We start from the raw sequence: 17,436 nt of genomic DNA, 5'->3' as shown, positions 1-17,436 counted from the left end.
TTTTAATTTAAAAAAATAATGTTTTTGTACAACTGTCTCACAAATTGATATCTCTTCTAAGAAAAATATTCCGTTTCACTAATAACTAGTTTACGCATAATGGATTGAGCGAGATAGACAACAGTTGCCGAAATTACAAACAGCTTAGGTATATTACATATTTTTTACATTTAAATATATTTTTAATCTTACTTTGTTACTCTAACTAATAATTTTACTCTGCAAAGCGTCCTTTTTATTGTGAATAAATTTACAAAATATATCATTCAAAATGATAACGGATAGTGAAAGGGATAAAGAAATAATAGTACCTCACCGAGAAACTCGGAGGCTTAGCAGCTAAACCTATTCCGAAAGTGAATTAGACAATAACGATCATTTTTTAAGTGATAGTGATAATAATTTATAATATGACTCTTACGAAGAGCACGAAATCGAAGAAGCTTTTTCTAAAGTACTTTTGGATCAATATCGAGCTGATATACCTCATTTACGTTTTGTTTGTAGAATAGTGTTTGTATAGTAATAATTACGTTTTGTTAGTAGAGTAATAATTACTACCTAATGAACAGCTAAAACATTTGAATTTCCCATTGCTGTGGGCACCCATTATAATAAATGAACAAATGATATTTTTAATATTCAAACGTCCTAATTGACAATCATTAGGTTCCATGGAGAATTATTTTTATGTTTTATGGCTCTTTAATTATTTGTTTATATTCTTAATTATGGGGTTTTCCGGTGATATAGGGACCTCACTAGATAAAAGTTAAAATATTAAAAGTAAAATATTTAATTAGTTATTCATTACGGAAGTACATCAATATTTTCTTAATTATTGGGTCGGGTTTAATCGCGGGAAAAACACCGAATGCAATTATTTTCTTCAAATATCATATAAGTGATTAAAAAACTAACTACTCGTATTAACATTAATTTATTTTTCATTTGACTGTTTTTGCAATGTAAAAAAGTTCACTGTTTCAGGTCCCGACTAGCTAGAAGTTTCCTGTGTTTAGTCGTTTCTCTTTTCTTAAAAGCACTGCGAATTTAAACATCATAAGTAAATTTATAATGAGGATGTTTAGTGGTTAAAAAAAAATTGTTATTAGACAAAGCTTTTTTAATTTTTAAGTATCGTGTTATCAGCGCTACGATCTTTTAAATTTTTGTATTTCTGACATTAACCCGCGTGTGACGTCGCAAGTTCTCTTCCGCTTCTTCTCGGTTAGTTCTGTTAATTGGTCCATTGACGATTAGCAAACCGGAAATCTTCCACAATCCTCTTATCAATGGTTGATTCATATGAACAAGTGACGTCATTCAAAGTAGTTCGTTTTTATTTAAATATTTTTTATTCATTTCAAGAAACTTTGCTGTACAATTTAATGCTCAAATTTTAGCCGCGCGTAAGAAAACATTTTTTGTGTTAAATTTTCCGTGGGGCTGAAATAGGTACGAAACTAAACGATAACCTGTCGAATAAGTAATTTGTATGTTTTGAAAATGTTTTATACCACTGACGGTTAAGTGCAACAAGCAGTTCCCAAATTCATTTACCCTTTTGGGGATTATGACGTCAGCATCAGTCTAGTTGGAACTTTATGATAGGGATTAACAACAACGATATATCGTTGTTTAGCAGTATAAGGGTTAAATAATATAAACTGATATTAAATACTTTTTTGAAAATTCCTTTTATGAATAAAGTGCACCCTTGTAAGTGAAAAGAGCTGATTTTGAGATATGTAAAAAGAATTCTATATTTGAAAATGAATTATTTTATGTTTTGAAATTCAACAATTAAAAAGTACCCAATTACATACTTAAATTCAATAGTTAAATATAATTAATTTTTGGTTTTGTAATTAAATTATGAAAAAATACCAAGGTACCTAGTTATCAATAAAAAGTTTTTTTCTAAGCTATATCAGGCAAGCCAACATTCGGTCAGAACAACGTCAGTTGGGTTCGCTAGTAAATACATATGTTATCAAAGTAAGTGTTAATAGTAGTGTATACACCAATTGAACGTAGTTATGCAGAAAGCATCTAGTCCACAATTTTGAAAAAATGATATTTTAGTGTTATCGGGTGCAGTAAGGTCAGTTTATGTTTTGCTAAAAACAGCCGGACCGCTTTTATACAAAAAAACTGTAAAAATCACCTTCTGAAAATAGTGTCGATCACAAAAACGGAATTTCTCAATTTGCAGAGAACACCCACAGGACTAGAAAAATCTTACGGTTCTTAAATATTCATTTAGACGGTTAAATTCATTTAGACTGTTTAAACACATAAAAAGATTCTTGTTTGTTTTATCAAAAAACAAAAATATTTATTATTAATCATTTGTCGAAGTCAAAAACGTTCCTACTGTTGTGTAAATTTGATAATTCTCTCTTCTCACAAAGGTGCTATTGTCCCAGTTTCACTTTTCTATGGCTGGCTGCTTTCTGCATAACTACGTTCAATTGTAATATGAGCTAACATTAGAAGAAAAAAAAAGAAATATTACAAAAAAAAAAAAAAATGTATAAAATCACTCAATCTTTTTAATCTGCCGACCGGTTTTAGAAAACAAGACTTTTCTTTGTCAAATCTTTAAATACACATTTATAATCAAAGGACAAGTAATGTTTTGTTACCAGTTAGTTGAATAAATTTATTTAATGATTTGTCACTGTCCTTCTAGTAGATAGTATGGAAAGTCTGCAGCTATTATTAGACAGAATACACACGGCTAGTTTGAATAAAGGCTAGAAATGAATATTTCCGAGGCCAAATGTATGTTTATTCGGAAAAAGCCAAAAACTTTCAGAATGAATTAAAAAAACAAAGCGCAGGTTTTTGGACAAGCCCATCAATATAAATACAGGTAAACGTCACTTTGCGCCGGTTCGACTTACGCCGGTTGGTGCCGGCGTGGGATTCCTCGGTTCGGCCGACACCAGATGACATTAGGCGCCGTGATCCTAATAGCTGACACACTTTTACACGTTGTTTTATTATATTACCGGGTACGCGAGCAGCCTTTTGTGTATGTGAAATTGTTTTCGATTTTTTTAAAGAAAAATAAAAATGTAAGATTTAATTTTTGTTTTTATTATTATTAAAATTAAAACAATATTCAAATATTTGTAGTTTATGCTATGATTTAGCTAAAAAAGAAACAACGATCAGAGCAAATGAAATTGGATACTTTTTTCAAAAAAGTGTGAGAATTAAATTTAGCACCGACGAATTGGTGAATTGGTATTTATTATAAAAAAATCGTTATGTATATCAAGAGATTATTTTTTATTTTGTAAAATAATTGAAACTGTATTTATTTAATACATTTATGATTTCTTTTGAATATATATAGGATTATTATTAAATAAATATGTAAGATTGTTTTTAGAATTTTGACACGGAACTTAACCTCATATCTTCCATTATATTTGTGTTCATTTTACGCCGATTTTTTTTACGCCGGTGTCTTTTGGAACGGAATCCCGGCGTAGAACGACGTTTACCTGTATTAATAATTCTTCATAGTATTTTTGAAAAATAAAATAACTTGATAGGTTGTATAAATAAAAGTTTCTACTGCAAAGGAGGTCTCGCAACCTGGAAAAGCACTCTCGCGCCATCTGTATTCTGATTTTAATCTCTTGTGGGTGATCCCGTTTATAATTTAGCCAGCATTCAAAATGTTTTTCAATTATATTCATAAAATATATTGCATTATAATGTTTTTACTAAATAATAAACCATTTTAAAATATTAGTTAACGAATTCACTCAATTAACAAAATGTGAGGAATAAATTATTTTACCTGTAAGCAGGATGAAATTCATGCATGAGTAATTACTCCAGCCACAGCCCTTATATGAGTATGGATATTACCAATAAGTTTATAGAATCTTCAAAGAGTTTGTGTGGCGAAACGGTGCATCGAAGTCTAAACTAACCCTTAGTCCAACCCTCATAATTGTGGCTCTGATAATTTGATTAAATTCACGTTTGTCGTAATTACACCGTAAATTAAGCATAAATCACTATTCACCCAGTTGTGAAGTTTTTAAAGAACTCTACTAAATACAAAACGACTGAAGTTCTTTAAATGTTACCTTTCGATTCCTAAACTTAATCAGATTCAAATGGACAGCCTGTCTGTCTATCTTACTTAACTAAGGTGCTTCGAGTTTTTTTTAAATTTAGTTTTTTCGATTGTAACTGTTTGTTTGTGTAAATGGCTTAGTTTCTTATCTATAAGAGATATCTTCAAATTTATTTTTAAGATACTAAGTATTTACTTCAAAAATCAATTGTACTCATCATCGAACATTCGCAAAAAAGCAGTACGATAGAGAGTACGTGGACTTTTTGTTTACGTAAAAAAAAATGCTTTCTTTATATTAGGTGACCTAAATATGCTTTATCAGATTAATATACTGATCACTTATATATAAAATCATTTATATATTGTTTCTGAATTAAATTAAAAAAATATTTGTTTAGAAAGTATTCCATTATGCAATTATTGCACCACCAGAGTGGGGGGGGGATACGTATTGTTATTTCTTCATTATAATAATAAAATAAAATTTTACAATCATAAAATTTATTAGTTATTAAAAATTAAATATTAAGTCTTACCTGGATATAAAAATAACTTAACAATTATATTATTAAACAACTCAACAGTATTTTTTTTTTAAATTTCACCTCAATTTGTTGTTCTTACGTGAATATGTCAGTATAATATTTTACAAACCTATCTTCATACAAAGGGTACGAGATAAAGAATGGAATAAAATTTTTCAAGTGTTAAAAAAAAAAGTATTTTGGTTTTTATGATTTACCCGAATATTTCAATTTCCTTATCAGTACCTTGGACCTCTGATCCGTGAATTCGCAACACAAGCCGCGGGATCACAGGTCGGTTTAAATTTATACACTTATAATAGCATCTGACGGCAGTTCACATAATCTGCAATTTTGTTGAATAAAAATTAACAGTAAGGCTGTACTTTCCAGGATACCTAAACAAGAAAAAAAATGCGTACATGGGATAAAAAATGGATGTCAGTTCAGAAATAAAGCGATATTTTTTTATTAATAAGAAATATTGAACAGAAAGTTTATATAAAACAGTGTAGACCATTAACATTAGGCTTGTTCATTTGTATTTATAAGTTCATTTAAATGTCCAAGAGGTTTGTAAACTTAAAAACGTTACATTTCAAAACATCATTTATTGACATTTATCCTTTATATCCTGTACTCCTTATTTGCAAATTACGTAAATAATTGTGTGCTTAATCCTGAGTTGACATGGTTTTATCTAGAAAGTCGTGACATGGAAATAATTAATAATTGTGTAGTGTGTAATTTTGTTAGAAAAAGTTTTTAAGCTATATGTAGCAACTTTACAAAAGAGTCAAATGTAATGTTCTTTTTTTATTAATTTAAATATCTCAAATAAACTTTACATTTTGGCGTAATTCTAACTTTATTAAAATAAAAATTGAAAATATAGGATTTTTTTATAAATAAAAAAAAAATTGATTCGGCTCTTGTGTAAAGTGCTTAGCATCTTTTTATTTTCTTCGTTTATTTTTATCTCTGTAAAAACAATATTTAATTAAAATAGCTTTGACTGTATTCATGCGGATAAAGAATCTAGATTCAATCATATATTGCAGAGTAAAACCACTATTAGAACCAATGTTTCACATCCGTCCTGCCAGAAATTGAACTCTAGAACCTAAGACCTTGTGGTGACACTATAGACGTCACACGCGACGTCGCGCGCCAGGTCCGAGGGACGAACACCAGAAGAAGCGTTTTAGCTGTGTTTGGTGACACACGTTCTTCAGACAAAAACTTGATTTAATTTTAATTGTTACGATTTCATACTTTTTCTAAACTGCTTTATTTAACGTTTTACAACTTAGATTCCTTGAGTTATTTTTAAATATGTCCAATCTCTATTATATTAAGTTAAGTTAAGTTTATATATTGTATATTTTGTATTAATAAAAGATAATAAAACTGTAAGTACAATCTTTTACTCTATCTGTGCATTACACATACCAAGTTAGTCTGAAGATTTATCCGAAACGAGCGTGAAGTAAAAAACGTTCTCACTAGACGATTTTTACGGAACGATATCAATGCGGTTAAATATTTAGCAATTTATGTGGAACCTACTAGGCAGTCGACGTAACCAGACGTTTAGTAGGTAACAAACATAACCATAACCTCAAGCGTAGTATTTTAACGCGACAATCACTAATCTTATCTCTACTCGATTTTCCATTACTTTTTGCTGAGGGTTGCCATCGAGTCGAGGAAACTGTCCGGAGTTTTGGATCTATTTCATACACAGAACTGTGTGTTAAACATATAACTCGATCATATATTAGAAATATATGGATAAAAATAACAATTGATATTCTTTAGTCTCGTGTAATTGAGAATCAAATGAAATTTTTCTACGGGTGATGGTTATTTTTGTTCTTGCACATAATGTTAGAAGCCCTTAATTATAATATACACAAAAATATTTATGTTAAATAAGAAGTGTTAACAGGTAAAAAGAATGAATCATTATGGGAAACAGAATAGTTTGAGGGTTCATAATCCACATTTTTTTCTCGTAAGCTTACCACAAACATGAAGCATAAAGCGCTTCTGAAAATATGAGATATACTAGATTTTAACAAGTACCAAGAATGTAAAACTGTAAAAAAAAGAAAAAAAACACACAAACGTTTGAATGTTTTACAACTTACAACAAAGATGGAGAACATTTATGAAAAAGAAATGTGGAAGTCTCGACATTTACAGACCTGTTATTGGTTGGTTTAAGTGGACACTTTATAAACAGTGTAACATTCAGTATTCTCCATTTGTTTGAATATCCATATTTCTTTAATTCTTAAAATAAGTGATTAAATCAAAGAGCAGAAACCTTTATTGCCATATTTTTCTAGCTAGTTTAATGAATGATATTTAATTAATTTTGCTATAACAGGCCTTCATTATACTAATTTTTTTTGAAACGATGTAATAATTATTATTCAAATGTATGTCTAATATCTGAACTTCAGAAAAATTCATCTTTTGCTTGAGGTAGGTACGCTTCAATTAAAATTTTTATGTCGTATTCTTTGCAGCTAACAAATGCCGTAAAATGTTAATGTATTATTTGTTGTTGGATTTCGTTAATGATAAAATAAAAGGTATAATTATGTAATACTTAGCCTTTGTTCAGATCAAGCTATATTTGGGCGTATTTCTATTATTTTTTGAAGAAGTAACTATTTATGAAAATTTTATGTGCTATGGGTAATGCGATTTATTAATACATAAGGCTTTATTAATATCAAAAATTCAGACTATGAAAACATGGAAAAAATTAGTTTTACGGTATTAACCGTATTCTCGTCGGACAATCTCACGCTCGATAAAATCCGAAAATAATTTGCATATCAATCAGTGTGCGTGTTTGTAAAACAATAAAAGCATCTAGCTTATAATTTTGTGAACTGAGAAGCAATATAATGATTGAGATTAAAATTTATTGTTTTTAACATTCTAATAAGGTAAAAAGGCCTCTATTTTACATGAAGGAGTTTTTGTTCGTAGTTTTTATGGACAATTTAATGAGATTTTAACACGACAGTAATTAAGAACAAAATTAATGTCGAAACGTAAAAGAAACATAATTATTATGAAAAATGTTCTCTCACTTTTTTAACAATATTAAACTTTAACATACTGTGTGAAATACTCCCTCGAGTCATTGCGTGGTAACATGAAGTTAGGAAATTATCACTTGATAATCACTGTCTCTTTCCACCATATTGAGATTATATGTGTGTCTTTCTCAGTTCACAGATCTTATAAGATTACATATTTCTCTCAAACGAAAGTTTGATTATATTTGTCAAAAGGTATCAGTATTTAATTGTTTACATAAGATTCATTAAATCACTTACAATCGTCATTAAAAATATATATATCTGATAATTCAACAATCAGTCAATCACACCAAACAAACGAATAAATTAAAATCAACGACCCAATTAAAATAAATAAACCAATACCAATAAATACAAAACAAATGCCAAGCTGTCTTGTCCTGTAAATATTTATCGACTCTATAGGAGCTCTTTCTAATCAGATTGTGCTTGATAAAACTTTAATTTTTTTTTTGTTTGCGAAGCCTTAATTTCAAGAGGTAACTTGTAGTAAAATCGTTTGCAGTTTATGGCAAAATATTTTTTTTAAATGCAGTCTAGTCGTGGGCACAACTAGCATACATTTTTTTCTCGTGCTAAACCTGTAGAAATCTCTGTTTCTCCTAAAATCATCAAAAATTTTATGCACATAGATCAAATTTTCATAAATTGTTGACATGTGACTACTCTTCATAAATATATTGACATGTGGTTCTTGGTATTTTGTCATTTTCGGAGATCCTTAATATTTAATTTTAAATGATTTAATTTACCTAAATATGTGATATTTTTTTATGAATATTTATTCCCACGTATTTGATATATTTAGTGTAGGGTATTGTTCCTTTAGAACGAACCTTTTGAATTTTTTCAAAGATGGTGAATGGTAATTATATTTATTCATTCATGCATTTCATAATATATATATATATACACAGTTTTTTGTTAACTTTACCTAGCTGTGTAAAACAGTACTTATGATTTTCATGATGTTTTACTGTAGAATGTTTTATTATTTAAACTTTCTACTGAATATTCTGTATAATTTTTAGGTTAATTTTTTAAATTTAAATATTGTATAATTTTTAGTTTATTTTTTTATATGAATCTTAAAAAAAATATGTATTAAGCCAAATATGTTAATATTATAAATGTTTGTAAAAGGCAGATTTGGCGTTTATGTTAGTAAAATAAAATAAAAAATTCCTGGTAATATGCATAGTAGTTGCCGCAATTTTAATTAATCATTATTAATTTCCAATGTCAGTTACATCACAGGAACCGGCGGGTTAAGTTATGTACTTTGAAATAAGTTTGAGGTGATAATTTATTTTTGGATGTTATTTGATTTTATCATGAGGGATGTTTTACTTTTGTAATATTAATACTAACAAGTTAATGAACTAACATACCTCATCGCCGTCAGAATTGGAAAAATTTGATTGAGGGTGACAGATAAATTGACTGTATATACTCTGACTGTAATAACTGGTTGCTCTGACGGCCATTGGGGCATTAAGTGTAGTAATGCTAATTAAAAATAATGAAAATACGCGAATCATTTGAAAACAAAGATTTTTTTGAATGAATAAATAAATTTATCGTTCATTACAGCTAAAAAAATATTGTCTTTGCAATATGCGGATCTGAAAAGAGTCCACAAGACCTTTAAAACAGATTCGGGTAAGTGGGTCGGGCTTCAATGTTATTGTTATATTTACAATCACCTCCTAGCATCGTTTAGCTGATGCGTGTACATCAGTCGGCCTCATAGTGTAATGTTCAGAGCATTTGCCAACTATGCAAAAGGTCTTGGGTTCGATTTTCGACATGGTTGATATGCAATATTATTTAAAAGAGTGTTTTTACACCAAAATATTTCATAGTTCCCTGAACTGGCTCCTGAAGCGTAAGACTGATCACCTTACCTTCATGTAACAATTTTTTTTATTGTTTAATTTTTTTTTATTTAGGAAACATACAGCACAGTTACAAAATTTTATATTTTACACAGTTAGACTTAAATTTCATTTAAATTATTTATTGACAATTCTTGATGGAATTCCATTGTAATGGACCAGTCTAAAGATGCCCATTAGAGGGTGAAAGCGCTAATTGGTCAAAATAAATAAGTGGAAGTGTACCAAGTATTTTTTGAATTAATAACTTATATGTAAATATAAGTTAGTACAACATTAATAGAAGTTGTTTAAAAATTAAAATAATAAAAATGAAGGAAATTTGTAAAAGTAATTAAAAGTTAAGAATTAAAATAAAGAATGAAAAACTTGCTCTGAAGTAAAAATAAAATAAAATAATAATTACATTTTTAAAAATGGGAAAAACGATTAAGATACGCTGCGATTGGTGTTCCAATTCAGCGCCCTATGCACCATTAGGTGTGGAAAGGGAATAAAAATGATGATGATTTGTATATCTAATGCTATGAGTTTCAAATATATGAAATATAAATAAATAAAAATTAAAAAAAATATTTCTGTGTTGACGGGGTTTTTGAACGTTCTAACCAAGCGTGCGCTAATCATTTTATATTGCTCCACAGATTTGTTTGTGTTATTTATGATTTTAAAAATATTAAACCATTAAGTATCAATATATCTATCAGAGACATCTACTTCTTGCCAATTAATGCTAAGCAAACATTTGTCCAGAGCTAACTTCATCCACTTATTGATTATACAGATATATGTTATCCGGATGCTAATTCTGAATCGCTTGATAGGTTGGAACGATTACAGAATGTTTGTATACGTTATATCTTTGATCTTGGTAAATTCGACCACATAACTGAATATCGCACGCAACTAGGCCGGCTCAGTTTAAGGCATAGAAAAAACATTTACAAATTCCGTCACTTATTTAGAATATTTTAAATGATCTCATTAAATGTTTAAATAAATCTTTTAATCAAGTATCTAAAAGATTTTTTACAGAATCGAAATATTATTTTACTTTTTTTAGTAGATTGATCTATTTTATCGTCAAAATTACAGGTTTGGCTACGTCGATTGTTATTTGACACGCGAAGAAGTATTTTTTTTTGCTTTTTTACATTGTCGCCGAATCAAAGACTTTTATATTTTCCACCCATCTATATAAACGACAGCAGTCCGATTTCCCCTGGAAAATTTTCTGTGGATTCCTAGTCGTTAAAGCAAATACCGAGAAGCTCTCGAAATAGATTTCAGCTGAAAAATTTCCCCCGAGCCTCAGATATATTAATACTAAGTTTGATTTAAGTAAATTAAGAGGTTTTTTTTTTAAAGTAAGCAATAAAAAGATTTTTTCGTTTGAAGTAAATATAAACCTCGATATATATAAACAAGGTGGATAATATCATAACTCTCGTTCATAAAAATAAAAAAACCAAAATATTTCTTAATTTGTTTCATTTATTGATTAAATTATAAACAAATGTAAAATGGATAAATTAATTAACCAACAGGTCAGACATCCGCTTAAAACCCAGACTCTTCTTTATTGGAAAATGTTAGTATTGATAAGTCCCCTGGGGGTGAAATTCAGTCCCTGTCTACAAACATTTGGACGAACTTTAGAAAATATTATCCTTCAAATAAACTTTTCATTTCATAAAAGAATTTCGTGAAGTGTGCAAGAAAAAACCTTTTTTATTTGGGTATTTTTAGCTCAAAACGACGATTTGTAAATAAATAAATTTCGTATTAATTCACAGGCTAAGAAATATTTCTCTCCAATAAAATTGTGCTGTGCTATCTCCCCTCTTTTCTTGTTTGGATAAAGTTGGATTAATTGCAAAAGTTCGATTGGCTTACCCCGTCCACAGCACAAACTCAACGGAGTCACCCTGTCTTAGCCTCATGGCGTGTCCAGCAGACTCGATGAGGGCCAGGGGACTGTCACACGCATAGTCCCCGTATCGCCCGCGGGGCCTGTGGTACCCCGAACTGCCTCTAGTGTCGGCGATCCAGCAATCTGGAAAAGTACAAGAGTAAAATTAGCATGTCGAAATTAATGAATCAATTATAGTATACTGAATCATGTTTTATTTTGAGAGGAAACGCGGTCTGATTTTTGAAAGTTTTGCTTTATTGATTCATAGTGTATTATGGGAACAAGAAACATCAAAAAACTTATAAAAACATCCATTTTTATGTACGGTCTTCAGGCGCACAATATACAAATATGATAACTATTTTAAACGCTCAACAAACCGATATAGAAAACTTTACTCTGATTGTCTTTTTAAAATTATAAGAAAATCGTTTTAGTTTTGTCGCAAAAAGTCCAAAATTTAGTTTTCTTTTTTGCATAGCATCGGGAAGGCATCTTATTTATTATTTATTTATTTATTTATTTATTTACGGACAAAGTCCATTATAAACATTACAATTAAAAGAAATTTTTACAAAGGAATAAAAAAATATAAGGAACAGAAATAAGCAGCAAAGACAGATGATAGATTTTTTAGATTAAGTAAAAAGCATAGGCTAACTATACAGATTCTTTAGCTGATTTGTAAAGAAAGACATCCTTACACCATAATAATCAAGATCTTGATGATCGTTCACCCGCCTGATCATTCTGGGCAAAGGCGACTGTGCACCATAATTGGTCCTGTAGTGACCGAGGAAAAGCATTTCATTATTTCTTAGTCTACGGGTGGGAACGTTAAAAAGAATCTTTTGCAAAATTTCAGGGGCATCAATGAGACAGTTCATAATTTTATACATGCAGATTATATCTGCAATGCATCTGCGTTTTTCAAGACTTGATATGCTTAAAAACCTCTCCATATCAGAATATGAATAGTCTCCTCTTTCCAATCCCATCTTCCATGCAATTTTTCTTATAAAACGATGTTGAACTGATTCAAGGCGCTTGATATGAACAGCATAATGAGGGGACCAGATTACAGATGCATATTCAAGAATAGGGCGAACTAAAGAGCAATAAAGTGTTTTAAGTGTAAGCATACTTTGGAAATCAGACGTAGTTCTATTAATAAAGCCTAAAATTTTTAAGGATCTGTTTACTATATTATCAAAGTGTTCCAGAAAAGTTAGTTTATTATCTAGGATCACTCCAAGATCTCTTATAGAGGTGACAATCGAAAGAACTTGGCCATTAAGTTTATAATCAAAAATAAAAGGATGCTTACATTTATGGTATGAAATAATTTTGCATTTATCGATGTTAAGTTCCATGTTATTAGTTTTGCACCAAGTATGAAATGCATTTATGTCTTCTTGGAGTCTGACACAGTCATCAATATTTTTAATTAGCTTAAGTATCTTGTTATCGTCAGCAAAAAGCCAGAATTTTGTAAAAGAAAAAACATTAGCAGCATCATTAACAAACAGATTAAATAGAAGAGGGGCCAAGTGGGCACCCTGTGGTACACCAGAAGTTACTAGGAAGCTATTTGATATGAAGTTATTGATTTTTACATTTTGTTTTCTATGTGAGAGGTAGGATTTTAAAAACGATAAAAAGGGATCTCTAATGCCTACAGCACGAAGTTTAGCACATAAAATGTTGTGATCAACTTTTTCAAAGGCCTTGGAGAAGTCTGTATACAGTACATCAGCTTGAAGATTATTCTCGAACGCTGTAAAAATAGTATCAGTAAAAGAAAGCAAATTGGTCGTCGTTGATTTGGCTGTCCTAAATCCATGCTGCTCCTCAATCAGCACATTTTTAAATATAGGTGTTATTTTTTTTGTAATAATTGATTCGAATAGTTTAGGTACAGGAGATATCATTGAAATGGGTCTATAGTTAGTTACGTTAGATTTATCACCAGATTTGAATATCGGTCTTATTATAGAAATTTTCCAAATATCAGGAAATACACTCGTTGTTAAAGACATATTAAACAGTAAAGACAGAGGCTTGGCAAGACTAGATTTACAATTTGATAGTAGTATTTCAGGAATACCATCTGGACCAATACATTTACCATTACCAAGTTTACTTAGAGCGATTCTGACATCCTCAGCTGACACTTCACAATTATTCAGGTCTACAGTATTAGTATAGCTAAATAAGGAATTAACATTGGAAGAATTATTAACATATACTGAAGAAAAATGCGTTGCAAAAAGATTAGCTATGTCGGTACCATTAGATGCGTGTTTATCTTTAAGAAACATACTTATTGGCAGATCGTTATTGAAACGCTTATTAGAAACAAAACTCCAAAACTTTTTGGGATTTATGGACAACATTGTTTCAGTTTCATTGATGTATGATCTATAACAATTGGATGATTCAGACTTCGCAAGTTCTCTTAGTTGAGAAAATTGTTGATAAAATTTGAGATTCCCAGTTTGTTTATAAAGTTTGTGGATCCTTTTCTTTTTCAAAATCAGAGTCTTTAAATCAGAGCTAAACCATTTTGGAAACTTAGGTTGAATAAAATTTCCTTTTGGGATAAATTGTTCCATCCCAATTGCGACTTTATCATTAAATAAGATGACTGCATCATTTATATGAGAATTGCTTAGAATACTGTTCCAATCAATTTCTGAAAGATATTGACTGAGGCCAGCATAATCACCATCTTTAAATTTAAGATATAATGAGTCATTAGGTTTGAGTAAGTTATTAGAAAATGAATGGCAAATATCTCCAGAAAGTGGAGGGTGATGTTTATCGACTGGTAATAATGGATCAATGGATTCAATGACAGTAGAATTAGAATTATTGCTAAAGATTAGATCAAGGCAATAGTTTGAGCAGTTAAGTATAGAATTCAATTGGAACATGTTTAAATATGAGAAAATGTTAACAATTAGAGAAGCATTTACAGATATGGGGTTTGCCACATTAACGCCTTCATTGTCGTTGATCCAAGTTACTTTAGGCAAGTTATAGTCTCCGCAGATGAAAATAGAGTTAGAAACTACCGATACTTTTTCCACCATGTCAGAATGGGATTTGTAAATATCAATTGACGATGTCGGAGGAATGTAGACACACCCAATTACAAGTTTTTTGTGACCAATTCTAACACACAAATATATTTGATCAGCTACACAGTTTGATGAATCAATTACATTACAAGATATTCTTTTGCTGACACAAATCATAACACCTCCTCCTCTCGTCTTGCCATAAGTTGTAGAACGATCGCATCTAAAAATATTGTAGTCAGTCAGCCCAAGTTCAGAAGATTCGATACTATCATTTAGCCATGTTTCGGTGAGAAAAATGATGTCATAGTGGCAGATAGCAATATTGCACATGAGAGAATTTAATTTAGTATTTACACCTCGTACATTTTGGTAGTAGTATGAAAATGAGTTAGAGGTTGCAACTGGACGATTTAGTTTTTGGCTAAAAAATCGATCTTTGATAATTCCTTGGCTTCGGAAGCTTTTCTCGCTGGACAATCAGAAGACCCTGTTGGATGTGTGGCAGGTTTTCGGAAGAATGTACAAGTGGCGCACACTGGAGGCTTGTCTAGCTTCGAGCACGAATTTTTATTGTGTCCGGTTTTAGCACAATGGGAGCAAGTAGGAGCATCTGATGGGCATTTAGTGGCTATATGGCCATAAAGTTGGCAGTGGGCACATTTAAGATTGTCGATCCAGTCGCGCACCTTGTGGATGTCCCAGTTATAAGCTAGTCTCGCCGAGGTTATTAGTGAGTGTCGGACTGCAGAGGGCACTCTGACAACATGTATGCAGTTACCAGAACGTGGACCAGATTTGTGTGAAAATTTAATTTGGTCCATAAGCGAATCAAGCGGTAAGCCTGTGTCATCTTTAGTTTGGTTATGTATTGCAGTGACGATTTCTTCAAGGGGAAAATCTTGCGGCAGGTCATAAATTGCGACACGAGGAAGTTTGTGCAGCGCGATTTTGGCAACGAGACCAGAATTGGTGAGTTCAGGCGCATTAGTAAGTTTTATTGCCTCATCCTTGGTACTCGGGTGGACTAGTACTCCACCATTCTTCATCTCACGTATACCAGTCACCGTGATCCCCAGTGAAGCTGGAGTAGCAGATTTTTTCAGCAAGTCAAGTGTAGACTTGGACGACATTTGGGAATCTTTGGGGTGCACTAGTACAGTAGGTCTGGCCGGAAGAGCAGGAGCATTATTTCTTGTGATTGGAGGATATTTATTTTGACTTTTCTTGGCGACAATAGAGCTCCACGTAATTTTCCACTTCAAGATAGTGTCAGGAAAACAATGTTCAAATACTTATTTTTCGAAATTCCTTCTCACTCACAATTCATGTAAGCCGTAACACAAAAAAAAATTGAACTAAATGCAATAATTTACATCAAACTTTCGATTGTATTAATTTAATATATATGGCAGTTTGTACTCAAATCTAGCAATAGCGTAACATTGCCGGTTTCAGCTCGTGCATTATAAAAACCGCGTTTTAATACCAAAATGAACTTTATATTTTTTGAAAGTACCAACACCAAGCACTTTACACATAAAATGCTTTCATAGGTATTTTATCACTGAGTTCAACCATTTTGCGTCTGGTGAGAGCTTATAAATTTCCAACCTTTCGTGTGTTCCAAACAAACATAACTTTATAGTTACTTCTAAAGTAGACCATAAAGAGCTTATGTGGAAAAGCCATATTGCATGAACCCTGTCAATACTGTTTCATGCTATTGATAAAAAAATATATTAAGTCGAGACATTCGTTAACATTTCTCGATATAAATTGTTATAAAACACTCGCTTCCTTAATTTTTTTTTGTCTTAAAAATCGAAATAAAATAGTATTTTCCCTTTAAAGGGATAATTTTTTTGCTTAAATACGAGTACTTCAAGCAAATTTCTTATTCGCAAAAAAAACTACAAAAATGCCGTTTTTTAGAGTGGTAAAGGTTTTGAATTTGTTTTCGTATGTAACATACATATTTTGAATAAATATAATAAAGAAATATAGTTGAAATAAGAACGCTTTGTTTTTTAACTATTTACTTAATTACTTGTTGATTTCGAAACTACATACTACCTACGAACTCCCTTATCATGGTATAATTAAGAAATTAAAACAGTCATTTGATCTTTAAAATTCAATCATTTGCACATGTTTTCAGAAAATTAGCTAAGAGTGAGCCTTAGGAAATTTACATATTTTATTTTAGAATGCTAAATATTTTTTCGTCATTAATTATTCCTTATCTCGTTTCTAGATTGTCTAATTTATATGTTTTATTTTCAACGAGAGGAACCTTTTACCAAGTATCTTTATTATTACTCACAATAATCAACAGATTGAATAATTTGAAATATTTGCATATTTACACATTGGCAGAATGGTGAATATCACTGCGTGTTGAGTGGCCACTTTTAACCAGCCAAAAATAAATCAAAAGTTTTTTTTTATTTACTCAATTATTTTAAGGCCATTTTCAAAAAGTAATTAATACGTCCGTAAATAATAAAGGTACGTAACTAATAAAGGCGCGTAAATAGTAATGGTTCGTCTCGGAACTGGTAGACATAGAAAAGTCAGTAAGTGGTTATATACAAACATTTAATGATATTTAGTTAAATATTAGACCATAAAGTAAATGCTTTAAACATTATTAATAATAATAAATAATTTTCTTAGATTTTTTACTGATTAATTAATATAGTTACATAACACGATTAATGTTTATTATTTCGATTACAATAACATATTGAGTTAGCTCATAACTGTTATTTTTCAAA

At 30.5% G+C, this 17,436-nt stretch overlaps 1 protein-coding gene across 1 annotated transcript in view; it reads right to left on the bottom strand.

Moving 5' to 3' along the window:
- LOC148278760 (cyclic GMP-AMP phosphodiesterase SMPDL3A) overlaps positions 1 to 17,436 on the bottom strand; it is a 374,579-nt gene that overhangs the window by 215,239 nt on the left and 141,904 nt on the right. Inside the window, exon 4 of the mRNA XM_088230910.1 lies at positions 11,555 to 11,714. Coding sequence (XP_088087036.1) covers positions 11,555 to 11,714 — 160 coding nt within the window. The remainder of the gene's footprint in view (positions 1 to 11,554; positions 11,715 to 17,436) is intronic.

Source organism: Micrasema longulum, unplaced genomic scaffold (assembly GCF_059751315.1).
Source record: "Micrasema longulum isolate JH-2025_06_02 unplaced genomic scaffold, ASM5975131v1 h1tg000830l, whole genome shotgun sequence".
Lineage (NCBI taxonomy): Eukaryota > Metazoa > Arthropoda > Insecta > Trichoptera > Brachycentridae > Micrasema > Micrasema longulum.
The sequence above is the reverse complement of the archived record's forward strand: the minus strand, read 5'-3'. Positions and strand labels throughout refer to the sequence as shown.